General features: G+C 27.1%; 1 protein-coding gene across 1 annotated transcript; it reads right to left on the reverse strand.

The window, feature by feature from the left end:
- Positions 1-1,760: 1,760 nt before the first annotated feature.
- On the reverse strand, positions 1,761-20,109 carry LOC135930804 (DNA (cytosine-5)-methyltransferase 3B-like). Its single transcript, XM_065467593.1, has 17 exons — positions 20,068-20,109; positions 18,666-18,749; positions 18,566-18,625; positions 11,736-11,849; positions 10,717-10,963; positions 10,287-10,418; positions 8,755-8,846; positions 7,551-7,598; positions 6,919-7,041; positions 6,487-6,609; positions 6,029-6,104; positions 5,605-5,750; positions 3,940-4,030; positions 3,718-3,878; positions 2,325-2,410; positions 1,975-2,220; positions 1,761-1,917 (listed from the first exon to the last, which is right to left on the reverse strand). The coding sequence occupies exons 1-17, from the start codon at positions 20,107-20,109 to the stop codon at positions 1,761-1,763; spliced, it is 2,028 nt and encodes a 675-aa protein (XP_065323665.1).
- Between the last annotated feature and the right edge of the window lie 653 nt (positions 20,110-20,762).

Consider the following 20,762-nt stretch of genomic DNA (forward strand, 5'->3'; position numbering starts at 1 on the left):
CTCAGAAAAATGCATACCTCCTTTATATAATCCCAAAATCAACATAGCATTTAACCCGGTTTAAGAATCGATTATTCGATTCGTTCTGAAGATTAGAATCTGATAGTAACGAAAATATCAAAATATCCAGAATTATTATTACATTTTTTTTAATAAACCTTCTAATATCTATTCATAACCCAATAAAAAAATCTGTATTTTCTTATTAATTATTTTATAATTTAAAAAACGAATATTTCGAATCGAATAAATATAATAGCAAATTTTATTATTCGTACTAATACGATTAGTAAAATATTCGATTCGTTAAAAGAATTGTATACGAATAATGTACTGCAGGTCTAACTAGACCTGTTCCCTAAGTTTTCCCATTAGCGGTTCTACCTCAACCATCTTCTAAACAAATCTGACACGCCTTTCTTAACTTTTCATTTTCAAAAATTATTTTGTTATCACTAAAGATATCTTGACTTTTTCATTGATGGATCTGATTAACAACTATTAAAGGCCCTTGCAAAAATGGATCAATCTCGTCCATATATTCTCCCTTGGTTTTTTACTTAGTGAAAATTAATTTTGAAGTTGTGGAGTGTTAATCGATATATGGCCCGCCTTGATTGATTTAGCATGTATAAATATAGAAGGCAGCCGCATTTTTGATAACAATGTGAAATCAATATTATCTAAATCTCTTATCACTGATGAGTTCCTGACACTTCTGATATTTTCCAACCTAACTGCTTAAGATCTATCGCGATATTCATACCGGTTGGGAAATGGAATTATCTTGACATGGAATATTTCAATGTCAATATTTTTTTCCAACCTCAATATCAATACCGTTTTACAACCGGTTAAAAAAATTAATAAATACTCTCACTGACAAGGATATCACAACTCTAATTATTCCAACCCTTGCCTAAATTCCCATATGATATGCAAGGCCGTACATAACTATAGAACTCCCACAATATTTGCATACTTGTATTTTATTTTTGGAATAAGCTTATTTAATTTTTTAAAAAGTATAAATAATTAAACTTATAAATTAACCAATTCAGTCATTTACTACGTCCCATTACAGACTTAATATTATTAGCACATGATAGGATAACACAGAATATGAATTTGCAATTTTTAAAAATGCACCCGTCATAAATTTGGCCAAAATTTTGTTATCAATATTTTTTCATTTATGCTGGCTACTTAAGTGGTTAGAGTTTAATAAAGCACTCCCCCTCTCAAAATATTTTGGTTACGACTCTGAAGATATAATTCACATTGATGGTCAAACAGTTCAAGGAATATTCAACTGTAGAAAATTTTTTAATTAGATAAAATATATTTACAATTAAACAAGTATTTTTAGGAAATAGGATTAAAGGTTAGAGATATGGGCTAGGGAAGCTCTGAGAGATACGAGTTAGTTAGGGTTTAAATTGGTTAATTCAATCTTATTAATAACCTGTCAAACCTGACAGATCATGTGAATAAATGAATAGAAATTTAAGGAAATCAGCAGTGGTGATGATTATTTTCTTGTTGGGCCAATCTTAATATTTGCCTATATTTATTACTTAAAAATACTTTATTCTCATCTTTATATAATGTTATGTTAGAAATAAAAAATTTCCTTGAAATTAAAATTATTGCTTGACAAAAAATGTATATAAAATAATACAAATTTATAAACAAGATTAACAACTTACATTTTTTTAACAATTATAATATGAGCATGATTTACAATTTATTTAATTTTTTTATATTTCTTTTGTACAAATAGAAGAAAAAAATCTTTTAAGTGGGGATAAAATATGAATGATGACCGGTATTGACCAAGCTTTTCCCAAAAGTTTTTGTCTTCTAATGGGGCTCAAATTGCAATAATCGGTAAAATGTTCCGGAAATCCAAAAATTCTAAAAGAAAACATTTATTTTATAGTAAGAATCTGTAAGGAATTTTAATCGTGTTACTTTTCGATTTCATTGATCCATAGATTATCGTAGACCGGGCATTTAAGCAGGTTATCTTCTTGAGAGACGCATTCTAAATTTGTTGTGCAAAGTGCGCTCTTTTGAACACTATTTCTATTCGTTGTTATAGAGTTGACTTTAAGGTTACTAGCTGTCCTACCCGTGCGAGGAGTTATTACATGAGAAGCTTTCAAAAATTCGCTATTCGGATCGTGTTGAAGTTCTAATAATTTGTTATCCCAATTTCTAAAGAATACATATATTTTTTTGGAGAGAAAATTTGGAATTAGCCGAATTTAAGTTTTTCGATACTCTAAATGAATTATATAAATATAAAAAACTTTTATAACCTATATAAGCCCGGTACATTTCCCCAGAAGTATCGAGTTCGGTTTTGCGGGGAAAACATGGCTGCATTTATAGCTACAGGATCACACTTTTTTTATGTCGCAAAGGTATGTAAAGAATTATGAATAATTTAATTAACACAAGAATAATATGATAATCTTCTCGTATATCATTAATATTAATTGCCTTAAAATATACTAATATATATCGTATTGGGATATGGAATCCGTGAGGATTCAATTTCTCTAGATTCTAAGTCTTTTACCGAGGGCGATTTAAAAAATTTTAATTTGATTTAACCCGAAAAGTATCCTAGGATGTGCAGAGTATTAACGCTATAAATTTCAGACAATTTCCGCCATACATATTTTCGTAATATAAAAAATTCATGTAAAATTTAATATAAATTGAGAGTAGTTCTACAGGTCATGGCAATATTGTTTGAAATTTACATTTGGGTACTCTATACATGCTAAAATACAATTTCTGTCAATTAGTAAATGATTCCAAATAGAGAGATTCCGAATCCCCAAGGATTCCATATCCCAATTCGACATGTATACTAAACAATGGCCTGGTCAAGGGGCCCTCTGCGCCACATAACTCCCTGAAATTTTATTTAAAAAAAAAATAATAATTATAGATTTAATAATATATTAAAATGTAGCTAATAAAGTTCAGAACTAGTTTTTCCAAAAGCTTGGCTCCATGCTTAAAGCGTGACGTCGTAGTTTTTATTTTGTTTATAACTTAGTTTATTTTGTTCTCTTATTTGATACTCGTTAAGGCAATAAATATTAGCGCACGCCAGATATATAAGTTTTTATATTTTCTTAACATGATACCCATTTTGGCAATTATACTGTCTACCAAACGGATTAAATTAATATACAATTAAGCACTAAACATTGATAAAATTTACAGAATAAATGCTACTTTTTAATCTTAAGGTTAGCCAAAATCTTGTTACTAATTTTTACCTTTATATTGGCTAAAGTCAGACAATAATAAAGCACAAAACGTTGCCATATTTTATAATTAGTTCTTCCTATTGTTCAGGCAACTTAAATGGAGATTATATACGGAAAATAATATATAATAATTTTTTATAGAAGAAACCCGCCCGAAGGCCGGACAAAACGGAATTTGGGACAAAGCCCTTATGAAAATATTCTACTGCACCCTGATATTAACCTTTAACTATATATCGCATTTTACTTCGTAAAAGTTTTATTTTAAACAATCATTTTCAACTTAAACTCATTACAAGTCCTATAGTATTTAAATTATACTTTTTAGAAATAAAATGCTTATGTATATTAAGTCGGAACGGGCCTATAGTATGTATAATGTAATTTTAATTAAACAAGATTATTTACTAATTTTTAAATTAACCTCTAGGAATCTAGATATCGTATCACGCGTTTTAATTTCCATCTTCAGAACATTTTCATAGAGCCAAAAAAATGGTATGACATCTCCTGATTTGTTCCTATTAAATCTCCTTATCAAATTCAGGATTCTATAATATTCGAAGAATAGTTGTCCTGTACCATCTGTTCTAGATAAAAATGTTGGTTCAAAAATTAACAATCTAATTATTATAATATTAATTACCCCACAGTCCTTTTCTCATATGATTAACTAAAGCTAAGTCATTGCACGGAGAGCCTCCTATGTATAGATCTATAGGACAGAGTTCCTCTATCTTTAGTATAATATATATATGTCAAAATGGAGTTAATATAAGATTTTTATATATATTGGATTAATAATATGTTCCAAGTAAGTCTGCGAAACAAAATATGTATATAGGATCAACAAACATAGTCAGGGCCAAGAGTTATTTCAAGGATGGGGGGGGGGGGGCGAGACTTCAGTCTGTACGCAATTAGTTCTAAAATTATCGAATTTTTTTTGAGGGAGTGAAAGGGGGGAGAGAATATAGGGTTTAGAGGTCAGCATTGGGCGGGTTTTCAGCCCACCTGCCCATCATGGGTGGACGGGAGAGCTGGTTATTTTTTTAAAGGAGGGCGGGTGAGTAGGTTAAGATAAATATTTAAAATATGGGTGGGCGGGCGGATTAAAAAATTTACAACTTTTATTTGTTATATAAATCATTTAAGTAAACATTAAAAAAATTATGCTCCCTGAAATTTCAACATTTTTAATAACAATGTACTGATAACTGGGGATGTTGTTATCGGTAGAAATTAATTAGGTAAAAAATATACCGAAAATATGTTGGATTTGTTTGCATGGATGAATATAACATCAATCAATGGGGATAAAAATCTGATTTAACTTATTCCTTAAAAGCAAAGATAATTCATTTAATGATTATTAAATTATAAATGCAATGTTTGAAATAGGTGGCATTCACGTCAAAATTAAACAATAGATGGGAAGATGTGGCTGTTACTGAGGAAAGCATAACCTAATGACATAACAAAATGTTTAAATCTTAAAGTAACGAGTTTTTGTTTAATCTAGCAAGATTTTAGGCTACTTAGTTTAATTTGCAATTTATAAAGTAATTTAAATTATTTCTCTTTTTATTTATTATTAATGGATTTACTTTTTATTTAAATATCTCACTTGAGTAGAGGATATACTTCAAATGGATATCCTACTTTGATGTAAACTACAAGAAAAGATTTATCAACGCTATCTAGATTAGCTAGAAAAAATATTGGCAATTCCAGCAATTAGTGTCTTTTCTGAACGAGGAATTAGCATAGCTGGAACGTTTTTAATATTAAATAAAAATTTATAATATTGCACAATAGATCAAATAAATTCCTTATCCGTAATTTAAATTGAATTTTTTTTATGTTTAATTATAGCAATTTCCTATACTATAAAACTTTTTTGTAGGGATGTAGCGCTGAAACTAAATCATTTTTTTTATTAGATGCTTAAAATTGAAAGAATTATTTTTTTGGAGATTTATTTTAAGATGTTAAATTGTTTTTTTCCAAATTTTCAAGGAACTAAAGATTTCAAACAAGCAGGAAAAGACGATTTCTCGCGAAATCAAAACTAAAAAAAGCTATAGATATTTTTTTAAATGTATAAGTCCTCTATATTTAGTAGAATTAGAATATTGTAATTTATTAGAATTCCTGATGAGTGTATGTTTTTTTTTCTTCTTAATTATGATCCTATTATATATATGTTACAAGGTCAAAATTAATTTTCAATTATATTTTCCAACAATTAAAAAAATTCCTTTATATTTTTATAATATGCCATATTAATCATTATAAATACAATCACCACCGTTTTTTCAGTCATTTTTGTCACATCTCCCAAATATATGGTTTGAGAATTCCCGTGAATGGTTGATATGAGAATCGCGTCTTTGTCAATTTCCGAGGCAAAATATTTGTCTATGTCGAATCCCAACTGCTCGAGGGCATATCTGCCTATCAATTTTAACATTGAAAATGTAAGTAATGCTAATATCGAATGAGATACTCTAAATATTATAGGCAATATAATATTTTTTAGAAATTCTTTTGAGTATTCTTCAAATTTTTTTCCCAGAATTTTATAAACCATGAATGAAACCTGATGCTACAATTCTACATAGTTATACCTTTAAATACTTTTTTATGAAATCTTATTTATAGTAAAATTAATTTATCTCTTGGATGACTATTTTACCGAAGGTTTTTGCTTATATATTGATCAAAAAAACAACCTGAACTAATTCCATCGAAGAGTGATAATACGCGAATCGGATGTAGTACGGTGAAATGTGACTTATCTATCAATTCCTTCAAAAAAGTTAAAAACATAAAGTAAGATTCGGGTAATAATATATGCCGTTTGTCTATTTGCTAAACAACGACCAACATTTTTTAAATTACAATATGACCTATTTATTTTTTAAAGAAATAACGAGGTCTAGCCCCATCTACTATATATCATCCCTTCCCCCTCCAAGGAAGGAACCAAGTAGTTGGCTTTAGTAAAAAAAACATGGCCCTTGTTGGATTTGAACCCAGAACTATCGGATTGTGATACACGCATCGGATTGTAATGCACGCACTGAGCAGACTAGGCCATATATGCTACTCGAAAACATTAAATGTATATAAGGATAAAATTACAAGGCTAATATTTTAATAAATCATATAAAAAACAAAAATTAATTACCATGTTAGGTTTTTTAGGCATAAACAGGTTCAGTAAATTTTCTCTCCATTCATTCCTTGGTTGCAACAATCCTAAAGTAGTTTGTGAACACAAAAAACAGATCCAGTCATCGTTTTCTTCTATCTTTTTTATTATTGTCAATAGAACAAAATAAATTATTAACCTCCGTAAAATTTAAATAAATTATTAAAGTAATATTTAAAAAAATTAATTTATAAATATTGAAAGAGTGATTTTTTTTTAATTTTTTTTATTTTTTATAAATTATATTTAAAAAAAATATTGGCGTGCAAAAGTAATGTTAGCTTCAATAATTATACTACTTTTTTTAAACTTTTCAATAAATTCATAAATAATTAGTTTTCATATCGGTACTTAACAGGGCTAAAGATTATTAACAAAATTATTATAAAAATAAAATCATATTATAACTTGTTTAAAATCTGGAGTTTGGTCTATTAGAGACTTTAAACATTTTACACAATAAGATCGCAAACATTTTTGTTTCGAACACACGAACATACTTCCGCCCTCGAAGCAAATGGCGCAGTAGGCCTACCGATTGATACAAACAAATATAAATTTTATAACAGATTGTCATTTATAATTACTCATAAATCGTTTTTTAAGCAAGAAAATAAAAATGTATTTCGATTTCCAATTCAAAATAAGAGAAATAAAAACACGAAAAACTCTTTTATTTTTTTTACGATGATGCTATGGATAATTTTATTTCTCTTCATTTTATCAATTTATTATTCGTTTGTAATTTTAAATACTTAATTTATTTCCAGTGTTTGAAACCTTAACTAATTTCCAATTCCTGCAAATATTGTAAAGATGTTCTGATGCCCTTTCTTAGATATGAAAATTTTAAAGATTTATAAATGATTAATTTTGTAAAAAAAAATCACTGGGTTCTAATTCCGATTGATATAAATTTATGAGATGGTTTTCTGATTTCCGGTTCTAAACAATGAAATAAAGAAGATCATTCTAATTTATAATAGTTTAAAAATAAAAGATTCTAGATATTGTAGTGAAATAATATTCATAATTATTACATAAACATCGTCGTAATGTTGGATCGTGATGCATTGCAACATTTCATCCTTTATAAAATAAAATAAATTATTTTTTAATAAAAATAAATGGGTTAACTCATTCATTATTTATTACCTGCATAAAAATTCGTATTAATAATAATGTAGTCCATTTTGACCGAAATGGACGAAAACAAAATCTTACGATTAAAATACAAGCCCGCAGTAAAAAACATTTTAGACTCAGGCCGGGCCCATATATAATATTAAAGAAATTCCAAACCTGGACCAAGTCCATAATAAGTTTCAAAAAAATTTCTAAGCCCGGTCCAAACCCATATTCAAAAAATTAATTTATTATATTTAATAAAAAATTAGCAATATTTAAGTGTATTTGCAGTCATTTTGTTACAATACATAAATTTATTATTAAATAAAAAAAAATGGCAATTTCTTTGTGTCAAGCTAAATTTGAATTAAATAATTTTAAAACCAAGCCTACTAAGCTCATTAAAAAAATATCAAAACCCCATGCCCATACCCACTAGAAAATATGATATTAGACTCATACCCGGCCCATGATGGTCTCTGCTCTATATCACTTATTTATAAATTTCATGAATTTTTATTATTACTAAAATTGCGATTATACAAACTAATTTATTGAAAATTAATTTTAAATTTTTTTAAAATTTGATATTTTCTCAATCGGCTTGGAATAGAGAAGGTCGATGAAGGAACAAGACAAGACAAAATCAAAGAAATCGATATTAAATTATAAGACCGACATAAGAAGAACGGCCCGGGAAGTAGCTGCGAAATATGCATAAAGTGACTAAAGTTTTCTCAATATTATGCTTAGGCAGCACAAAGTTTATATTATCATTATTATAAATTCCAAACATCCACCATTGCATATCCACCTGTGAAAATTCTCGAATATACCAGAGTAGTATAGTTAAATTTAGGTATTTCAATCATAATCATATTTAATACTCAATTCTTACAGTCAATATAATACATTTTATTTAATAATTAGTATCGATTTGAGTAAAAAATATAATTAATTGACCCTTATCAATATGAGTTTTTCTGTTATAGTTAACTTGTGCTGAAACCAGGGAGGCACAGGAGTCACTGGCTGCCACAAATGATAATAGCAAAAGTTTGCAAGTACTTTAAAGAGTTTTTAAATAATTGTATTCATTTATTTTAATAATTTAACCTGACATTCTGAGCAAATGTGACCTTTAAAAAGAGGATGCTCTTGAACCAATGTAACTTTGTCACGATCATTCTTACAGGAGAGACAAAAATCTATATCAAAATTTATTTTTAAAGGAAAAAAAAATCACAATGAAATTAAACACGCAAAACCTTCCATCTTTAAAGAATATTAAGGCCCTAAACGTATAAAATAATTTTCAATGGCAACCTTAGGTCAGTAGATTTTTAACAGACTTTAATTGTACACTTATCTTGCATAATCTAAGTTTTTTATTATATAATTAGCAGACATGCAGTCTTGATCCTAATTAAATATACTCGGACCGGGCCGGGCCTAAAAAAAATTTTTCTAAATATCCGAGCCTGGCCGTATATTTTAAAACCAAATATTTTAAATCGTCATTATTAGCGGAAATTAAAAATAAATATAATATATTTTTAAAAAATCCAAACCCGTATTAAAAACATAAAACCCTAGGCGGGCCAAAAAATATTTTGAAAAAAAATCGGGCCGTGCCAAAAATCTTTATCTGTAGGTCTCTGATAAAGTTTAAAATGTTTTCCCCGTAATTTCAAATTCAGGATTTCCTATTAACTTCGCAGCCTTAGGTCCGATTCTTGACCGGATTTGGCTATGCATTTATCTTTTATATGATCTTAGTTTTTCACTATAAATTTAAACTCTTTTCAATTGAAATTTAGATAACAGAAACTAAATGGAGACCGATTTTCCAAAAGTGGCCCTAATCTACCCCGGTTCAACAATTGGATGCCAATATATCGGTCTGTTTTAAAATAATTTTAAATACTCCTAATTTTAGCCCAGGGGCCAATGATAATAATAATCCCCTTTTAAGCCATACTAAATAATAAAATAAAATTTAGCCCAAGCGTATACTTTTTTAATATAATATATATTAATATCCACAAATGAAAGCAAATTTAGAATCTTTTATATGAAGTTGATGTTTGAATACATAGATTTTTCATCATCTATTTATCAATATGATATATTAATATAACTACTAACCTTCCAGTGACATTGAAGTTTTGAGTTTCGTTGAAAAGCCTACAAAATAAAATATTTTTAAGATATCACCTAAAACTTGAATATGAGTATGAGCGGCGCGCAGCGCAAAATAAATTTATGCTGGACAGGGCAACTTTAATAATAATTTAAAAATTGATTAGAGTCGTATTCAAAAATTATATAGTTGATAACCACCGAAAAAATATGCTAGAATTTTCATAAAAATATTAGGGGTTTGTAAGTTTAAAAAAAAATTCTATGGGGTGGGATTGTCAAGCATAAGAAATAATGACTTAAATCGTAAATTAATGATATAATTTTATATATTTCGTAGAATTATTAATCGATTTTCCAAAAATTAAAAAACCAATAGGTGAAAATTCGGTTTGCGTTTTAAATTTCCATGATTCAATTCGAAATAAGTATTAAATTTAATAAAAGCGATCACTATTAGTTTCGTATATGATAATATAAATAATTAAGGAAGAAGCATAGGATACCTATCGTAGCTTTCTGGTCATCTTCATCTTTGGAATTATCTAAATCGGTGTCATCACTTCCTGTATCATCCGTGGCAAAATATTTTTTGGTATTGGCTAAATGCTTTGTGATATTTTCGGGAAGCTTGTAATCTTTTGAGCAAACATGGCAGGTTAAAGTTTAAAGAATACAATATTATACCTATATTTTTTATCATAATTTTGTTATATATTTGTTATTGTATTATAATATGCCTTGGTCTTTGGTCAATAATTCCTTTTAAACTAAAAAATTTAGTAGTTTTTTTTTTACTTTTAATATGTTAAAATAGTTTTTTTTTTAAAATGTAATTTTTTTCTTAACTAAAATTGAGCAAAAGAAATCTATTTTTAAAAGGCATTCCAAAAATACTTTACAAAAGATATATTATTTTATAGAATAAATTAAAACTTGGAGCTGGAAAGAATGGGTCATCTTCGCTTGCGTTAGGAGTAACGTGAGGAGAACGCTTTGCATTTGTATCTCTTAGCACGGAAAAACTTTGGGAAAATCGTTTTATTATATTTTTGAATTCCGATAAGCATTCTACTACCTGGTGAGAACTATCATATTTATCTGTTAATACTTCCGAATTTCCATATCTCCTGTAACACTCCTGATACCAAACATATTTTAAATCTATGAGCAAGAAAAATAACTATTGAATAGAAAATTTAATGGAATAAACCCATTTATGCTATTGCGATATAGGGAAAAAGTTTATTTCAAGCTCAGAATTTTATACATATTTGATACTTAGTAATTTTATCAATATTTTTAAAGTGAGGGGCGTTTACTGTTTTTAAATATAAAGGAGTCACTCGAATTTAAATTTGAAAAATACCCAATTATATATTTATACATCCAAATTAGTGATGCAACAAGAAACGATCCTTTTATTGCTTGAAAAAAAATCTAATAAATTATTGTCATGACTAATAATTAGGGTCATAAACATCATTGGAATAAAGTAATGGCGTTAAATTCTTACTCTGCAAAGATAATAACGAATTAAGTTTAAGTTACTTTTTTAAAGGTATCGCCGTTACCAAGGTATTTTGTTTTCCCATGTTTGAATAATTACTCATTGTAAAGTAAACAACCTTGCTATAGAAGAACAAATATTGCACTTTTACATTGAAAAATATTTTATTTCCATAATGTCTTTTGGAACACGGAAAATATTTATCATGATTCAGATCAAGGTAATGATAATGGAAATGCATGAAGTGAGATGACAAATAATATAATTTGTTTTAATTCAGTTTATTATTTGTACGATACTTTTTTATAAAAAAAATCAAGTAACAAGTAACACTTCAAAAAAAAGGAAGGTAACTCGATACTTTAATTTATTGTCTGAACAGGAGCGCTACTTATTTTAAAAAAAGTTAGGACGTCACTATGAATATTATAAAAAATAAACAAACCTGAATTATTTCAAACAAGGCCTGTCTGTGATATTTGTTAGAATAATAGCGAGCTTCGTTTACCATATTATCCTTGTAACTAGTGGCAAAATTTTCTAATTTATCCTTCCGTAGCTGTATTTTATTTTATATTATTTATTTTAAAAAAAAAAAATTAAGCCGGAAATGAGTAGCAAGCACGATCTGGGCGGCTAAAAGTTCTATAAAAATTTATCAGTCTGAGCAGTATTTAAATTGGTCCGCGCGGATCAAGTTGTGGACCTTGCGTAATATCTAATTTCTAGTATAATAAGATAATGATTTTTTTTTGTTTTTAAAAATCTTACGATTAAGTGTTATTCATTATAATAGTAATTAATTTTTGGTGGAGGAAATTTTTTTTTATTGAATTTGAAAACAAATTGAAGAATTTTGGCCCAAAGTTTTGAGCAGAAAATCTTTGATGATAACTAGTATTTTTTTAAGATCAAAATCATTTTTTAAATAATTTGTGATTTATAAAAGACTTTTAACCAAAAATGGGGGATAAAATCGCTAAAACAAAAATTACTAAAAATTGGGAATCTCGTTAATATCTCCTGGAAATTTTTTAAGTATAATTAAAATTAATATTAATAGATGCTAGGGAATTAAATACTGTATTTAAATTATTTTTTTAAAAAATTCACCAAAAATGGAGGAAATATTATTCATATAATGATAATATTTCCTCTATTTTTAGTAATTATTTTAAAAACATAACTTAAATACAAGTGTTTACTTCCCTTGCATCTATTTAATATTAATTTCTAATATACTTATAATATTTACTAAGAGATATAAGTGATATCCAATTTTTAACAATTTTTGATTTAGACGTTTAGAACGGATCAAAAAAAATTAAAATTTTAGGTAAAATTTAATCAAAAAATTTGTTTGAGCATTCTCAAAATTCTCTTTTAAAAAAAATTCATATAAATTCATATATAAAAATCATTGAAGATTTTCTATTTCGAACATTTCAAACTCTGCTAAGATGAAATTATTATTTACATTGAAACCCTACCATAAGATAATAATTTAAATAGGAAGTCTTATTAAAAGATATTGATGAAGATCAACCGGACCGTCTAAGATAGCCCGCAATCCGAGAAAAATTTTAAAAATGGTTGGAGGCATTAGGAACGAGTTTAGAAACCAACTAGTTATGCTGTCAACCAAATAGGTCTTGTTGAACAATGTGAACCGGCCTTGTTTATATGTCAACTCATTCGTAAAGATTTGGGTAGATATTTATTTTTTTAGAAATTTATACTTGAGATATTTTTTTCTCGCCAAACCAATAAATCCAAAGGTGATCTTTTGCAGGATTTGGCATATCGCCATCTGTTTGGTCTACGATAATAGCGGGTAAAGGTAGGTAAGAGCCGAATTTCCCCCAAACTAATTCGTAGCGGCTGAATATTTTATGATGGCTTATGTTTTTTTAAAATATTCAATATGATAAAAGCATCCTTTTTTAAAAAAAATTAATATTTATATAAATAAAATGTAATATCATGTCAAGTGTCAAAAAATTAGCAATATTTAGTAAGACTTTTGAATACCTAGAGATCTGCAAATCACGGCCCGAGAGATCTGCAAATCACGGCCCGGCCTGTACCCGGGCAGGGTCTATTTAAAAAAATGATTCGTTTCTGGCTGGGTCGGGCCTAATATTTTTTTAAAATTACGAACCGGAAGGCTTAAATTAAATATATCATTATATTTTGTAAATAAATTGATATATTTTAATATTCTTGCAAGAAACAAGTCGCTTATATTTTTTATTTGTATAATATTTTTTTTTATAAATTCGGGCTGGGGCGGACAAATAATTTTTAATTTGGGTATGGCTTTTCGGGACCAATAAGAAAAATTTTGCTTGAGATCGTGGCGGGCAGGGCAAATTTTTCTAAAAAGTTCCGGGCCTTACTGGGTTTAAAAAATTAGGCCCGATGCAGATCACACACACATCACTAAAATGTTATATACATCACATTTTTTTAAATCAATAACTTTTATTTGCTACGTTAAAATTAAAATCTAGCACTAGTTTATTTTTATCGTCCCCAAGAGTTAAGATTTTTGTGAAAAGTGCAAAAAAAAAAAGATGCTTTAAGAATTCCACTTATTTCAAATATTCATTCCCTAAAATTATTTTTATAGAATTTTAAATATTTAGATATGTTGATGAAATTAAAAATGCCATAAACAATTTTAAAAATAAATTAACCAATAACAATAATTTTTTTTTATCGCCAAAGTATGCATGTTTTTTATTTAGATAGAAATAAAAATTAGATATATTTTTTTATTAAAAATATTATATATAATGATTTTGTAATTGTTATTCTTACGAAATTTTATTGGATGTTTGGGCAGAATTTTTGCAAGGCTTCCTTTTCATAATAATAATGAATATTCCTTTCCTGTTAATATTTTTTTCATAAAAATTATTAATATTTTCTTTTAATCGAAATTTATTTTTTATTTCTTTAAATTTTTTTTAAAAACCATAACAAGGCGCCAAAAGAAAGTAGCATTTTTTTTTATTTTTTTGTTTATTTTTTTTGAAAGGAACAAAAAAATAAATATTTTCAAATTTCATTTCGCATTATATTGTACTTTTTTATTCTTATTTATTTTCTGTTTTTCTGTAACTAATTAATAATGTCCCAACTATAGGATTATGATCCACATGGAATTGCCGTTAAAACGACTGATTTACTTATAATCACAGGAACTATCATATTTGATAGGTTATTAATAAAAATGATAAAATTTACCCACTTTCTAACCTTTAATCTTGCCATAGGCGCCTACTTTATATGGGCAACGGGGCTCTAGCCCCTATTGACAAATTTAGATAAATTATTTATTATTTAAAAATGAAAAAAAAACATTCATATATTTCTAAATTGCTATGCTCTTTCATCTAGTTGCTCTATCCATAATATAAATGATAGTTCATTCTTTATCCCTCGTAATTTCCCGACTAAAAAATATACAGCTCCCATCAAATGTGTGGCAAATAGAACTCCGACATACACTACACTCTTCCAATAATTCCATGGGATGAAATAAGACTATTGTTCCTGTCGTTTATATCCTTATGCCTAGCGTCACGTCGCTAACGATTATTTAGATATTTTCGAAAATTTTTTTTAATTAATCTTGATCCGAATATGCTTTCAACCAATCTTTTCCATTAGCTGATAGCCTTTGGAAATTTTTCCTGGCACAATGTTATGGACTAATTTGCATGACATAATTCATTTTCGAGATATTAATCGATTCTATCAAGAAAGGCGGAACCTTTGATTAAATCTGGATTCGAAAGTGATAGAAGGAGAAGAGATCCTTATTGTTTAAAATTTCCTTATGAAAATGCTACATTTCCATTCTAATGCAAGTTTCAAATACCACCAATGTAGTAGATACTAAAGATCATAATCAGCTTGTCAAAGTACCAGTATTCTCTCCAATTGGAAATATTTTGAGATTCTTACCTATAAATTAATATCAATGAATATTTATTCAATGTTTCAGATAATATAGTTATCATTAAATATAAATTAGAGTGCAAGTGTAACCCACTTTGAAGATGAGTTGCCCATTTATTATTATTAGCATTTTAATCAGATAAGTGGCCATAAATTTTCTACGGAAGTGGGGGGGGGGGGGGGGGGGGGGTAGAATATTTTTTTATGTCGAAATTATTTTGTTATTTAAAATATATTAGAACAAATAATCTATAATTTTATCAAAAATGACAATTTTGAACTAAAATAAAAAAATATTGCAAAACACAAAAATATTTAAGAGAAAATATAATATAGTTTAAAAAATATTATAGCTTCGGTATGTAATTCACTGTAAAATATATAATTTAACATTTTTATGATGATTTAAAAGGTTAATCAAAATATCGTTAACAAATGAAAATTTAATCTTTTAGATTGCATCAATTTTTCAATAATTTGTTCTGATTGGGGATTAAATCTTACTGAACATTAAGTAAAGCTACTCCATTCAATCTATTTTAATATGTCGTACCTTTGAGATAGGTTTTTATTCTCCCCATAAAAAAAGAACTTTTCATTTGTGCTTGCACTAATTTATATTGTTGACAACCATTGCGTTTCTTGGAAGATTATTTACTAAAATTAATCCTTCATACCAAGGTTTAAATTCTGAAATTAATAGACCTTCCGATATATTTATATCCTCTGAATAAATAGTTAAATTTTTTCCAAGATTTAATATATCCTAAGAAGGATTTATTCATATTTGTAAATTGGATAGAGCAATTTGATAAATCATTGCAATCGTTCGTTGATTTGAGTCAAAAATATATCTAAATGGGGCTTAATCTTCAATTGAGTGAACGTTGATTTAAACCATTTGTCTGTCAAGGTGCAAGCCGGGACTTGTGATTCTCAAAACATATAATCTTGTCGACATTATCTTTTAGTTTTCTAAGTTGTAATATAATAATGTTCGCGATTCTCATATATTCCGCCAATTTTTATAAGGTATCTAATCTAAGTCTAAATTTTTAAATTATCTACAATATTGGTAACAAATCTGAAAATCATTTTTATTTAGCAAAGAATATTGATCAAAATATATGCTTAGAATTTTTAAAAAAAGTCAAATTATGGCTATAACATTATTTTTCTGTAATAAAAATATCATTCAACAAAAAAAAATTGTGTAAAAATTAAAAATGGTTTGCGATAAAAAAAAATATCATCAAACAAAAAAACATTTTTAGAAAAATAAATAAAAATAAACCAATCTATCCTTGAATTCACAGTTAGCATGAATTTGCGGCTGAGAATAGATAAATACCGTATTTTTATATACTTTCGTGCTACAATGTGGGGTATGAAAAATTAAAAATAATCAATGGTAATTATGGCACACAAACCATAATTTTATCACCTTTTTTTACAAATTACTTTAAAATTTCTAATTTTTAAATCTGCCATTATTTTTTAAATAGAATAATACCCTTTTTTGGCATCTCTAACCAAATGTTAAACCAAACTGGAAATATTCTTAACCCGTGATACCAAAGAGATGACGAATAATGAACAATGCAACAACCAGGCAAGTTATGTTTTATCATATTAAATGTTTTCTCTTCAAAGTCTAATATTTTATAAACAAATAATATAGATACACAAGAGGGCGCTTAAATCATATAAAATAGCTATTATGTTTTTATATGATTTTTTTTCTCTTTTCATTATTGTTTTATTTCTTTTTGAAATATTCTTAATTTTTTTTCATTATACTATAACTTTTTTCGATATTATTATTTACATTAACCAGGTCCGATATAGAGACTAATCCCAAATCAAATGGCAAAGCAAGAGAAATTGGGATAATAAATGTTATAATAGTGAACTTTTCGCTAGGGCTAATTTAAATTCTATTTTGGAAAATTTGGAAGGAGGTGATTATAGAAAAATAAAATAAAAATTTAGACATCCTGATCTTCGATTGACAACAAAATATTGTATCATAAAAAATGACCTTATTAAATTAATGAAAAATGGAGTTACAATACAGTTCTATAGTAGACTGCTTCTAATATAAAGGCCTACATCGGGCCTATTTCAGGTCCGTCCCAATCCGAAGAAGCATTTTATAAATTTTGTCTTACCGACACCCTTGATTTTTTTTGAATGTATAATTCCATATTTTATTGTGGTGTACATACCGGTATATGTAGCTATAAAATTATTTAACAATATTATATTCGCTCTTAAATTTTTTTAAATATTTTTTAACAATTATTTGAGTTTATTGTCAGATTGTTTTAATAAATCTTATATGATGATTAGATCAAATAAATTTTTAATGTTCCAAAAAATGATTTTAATGAAAATTACCCCCCCTAGAGAAAAACTTGGCTATGCGCAGTGGCCCCTACACTTTCTGAGCGAATGAAACAGAATACCCCCCTGAAAAGTACCCCCTTGAAAATTACCCCCCCCCCTCGAAAAAATGATAATTATTTTATGGCACCCATAAATTTCAAAAATAATTTTTATTGCATCAAAATAAAATGAAAGAAATATATACTTTATAAATATTATTTTTAAATTTATAATTTAGATAAATTAGGGGAAGAGAAAGCGAAAGAATTTATAATTTCATCAATATTTAATTGTTTAGATAAATTTTTTTCCATTGATAATATGGTTAAATTATTGAGAAATGAATTTTTCATGGTACTACGAAGTCTTGTTTTAATTAATTTAATTTTACTCATGACTCTTTCAGCAGTACATGAGGTTGTAGGAATGATTAATAAATATTTATATAAAATTCTTAAATTAGAAGCAGAAAAATTTTAAAGTAGACGATAAGGTAAAATAAATGAATAGTTTTTCCAATCTTAATCGTAAGTCCCTGAATTATCATTACCATCAGAAGAAGCTAAATAATGTATTGGTAAAAATATTTTAATTAAATAAATTTACAATTCTCAGAATCTGATAAATCTTTAGATTCTTGAACCTCTAGGTCATAAGTAATAATTACATTCCCCATTTTGGCCAACTTATAAATATTTCTAAACTTCAACATTTCTTTGAAAATTTGACTTGAATTTAAATTGTAAAATTCACAGATATCCTCTATATCTTCTTTAATAATTGATTTTTCTGCCATTCCCTTTGGCGTAAAAAATGATGTTTGATGTAAAAATTTCATCGAATCATTGTTAAATCTTTCGTTAAACTGCATATGTTGTATTCATTAAAATTTAATAAAGCTAAATTAATATTTATTACCAGTAGAGAGATAATAGGAATTTCTTGTTCTACTTTATCAAATCTCTGCTCTGTGTCTGCCTATAAAAAATATAGCAGAGATAAAAAATAATTAAATGACCTCAGGTTCACTAATTTCATGATCATTATCAGAATCATCAGATACTATATTTTCTTCTAATACATTTTCTTTATTATTAGGACACTTTTAAAAGATAATTATATTAACTAAAAATATTTATTATACCAACAGCATTGAATTCCCAATTCTTACTTTTTTTTTCTTAAATTGCGATTTAATACCCTTTATTATAAGATAAGTATAAATAATTAAATATTTAATAAAAAATTACTTTGCTATTTGTCCAATTTTAAGTAACATTCTTAAAAGCTACTATTTGAAAGTTTTTCTTTATATCGTTAAAATTAAGCCCACCATGTCTTTTTCTAATGTGATCTATCCATTTATCATCTCTTATATTATGCGATTTGCAATTTTTAATTAGGCATTTGTATTTTTTTTTGGTTAATATTTTTAGGCATATTTTAAAATTGGAAAAATAATTTATGACAAGAAATCTCGGATAACAACTTAATTTACTAAACATCGACCAAAAAAATATTAAGTTGGAGGGGGGGGGGGGGGTGTTATATTATTACATTTATAAACCAGAAATCACTTGATCATGATGGATGTAACAAAACAGTAGAAGAATTAAATAATAAAGAAAATTTTTAAAAAAAATTTTAAAAAATTAAAAAAATATATTTTAAAAAAAAAAGGTACCCCCACTCAAATTTACTGAAGCAGTTGCTTCGGACCCCCCCCCCGTTGTAGGAGCCACTGGCTATGCGCCTGTAATTGACATTGTGAAAAAATAAGATATAGATCAGAGACCTGCAGAGGTACCATTTACTTTTAAAAAAATTTCGGCCAAGCCAAGCCCGTATTTTTTTTAAATTTTTTTTCAGCTCAGCCCGGATTTTTTTTTAAAAATTTTTAAATATATTATATTTATTTTTAATTTTTATAGATAACAATGGTGATTTAAAATATTAGGTTTTAAAATATTTGACCCAGGCCGGGTATTTTTTTTAAAAAATATTTAGACTCCTGTTATTTTTTAAAAATAATTTTAGGCCTGGCCTAACCTGGCCCTGGTAAATTATAAAAAATTAAAATAATGCCTGACTCGGAGTCTCTGATATTGACATTAAAAATGTGATGACCGGAAAGTTCGTATAAAAAAATTTAACGTCTGTTTGCATTTTTTCCCCCTCTAAAAGATTATTTAATATTATTTAGATTCTTTAATGATTTCCCTCTATTTTCTATTTTATTTAGTAAATTAATATGGCCCATCATTTATAATTATTATTTAAAAATGCCTCCTGTTAAAATTCCTGAAACAATCATGAGAATGGATAATTTAAATTGTATCAACTAGATTATAAAATTAGGCACAAGTTGTATTTTTTAATATTAATTAAGAGCTAGTGATTAAGAAATTATCGAATTTTACTCGAATATTCAAGATATCGGTGGCGTAACTATTTGGTGCCATTCCTAGTAAAACACACCCCATATGCATATCCAATACACGGTGCATAATATATATTAAAATATATTGGTTAATTATTGATTTAGACAAATAAATTTTTAACGATATTATATTTCCTGTTCCTTGAGTATATTATTTTTTTTCGAATTTTCATCGTTGGAATAACTTATTAATTTATTTGTGATTTTACAACTACAACTGTGCACCAAAATCTCTTCCGGCGATGATGGTTTTTTAAAAAAAATTTATCAGCGTTCATCGGAACGCCGAATTAGCCGCCACCTAATAAACTGGTTTTGGTTTCGGGGGCGCTCCATTAATCATTTTTTTTATAAATGAATTGAATTTATAATTCAATATATTATAATATTTATAATTTATTTAGGCACTCTTAGTTCCAACATTGTTAATATTGCTTCGTTCTTAAATCATTTCTTTCTCACTTTTATATAAGCTTATGTATTTATTATTCTTCGAAATAAGCTAAGGAATTGCCTTTTGACTCAGGTCAGAATCACATATCGCATAAGTGATATTCTATCGATTTTCATTAAAATAAATTTAAATTTTCAATGCAACAAAATATAGAGTGAGAAAAATAAATAAATTAGAAATCAAATTTAGATTGTAATTGTCGTGAATAGGATCATATTCTA

This window comes from Gordionus sp. m RMFG-2023, chromosome 1, assembly GCF_954871325.1.
Source record: "Gordionus sp. m RMFG-2023 chromosome 1, tfGorSpeb1-WG-v2, whole genome shotgun sequence".
Classification (NCBI taxonomy): Eukaryota; Metazoa; Nematomorpha; class Gordioida; order Chordodea; family Parachordodidae; genus Gordionus; species Gordionus sp. m RMFG-2023.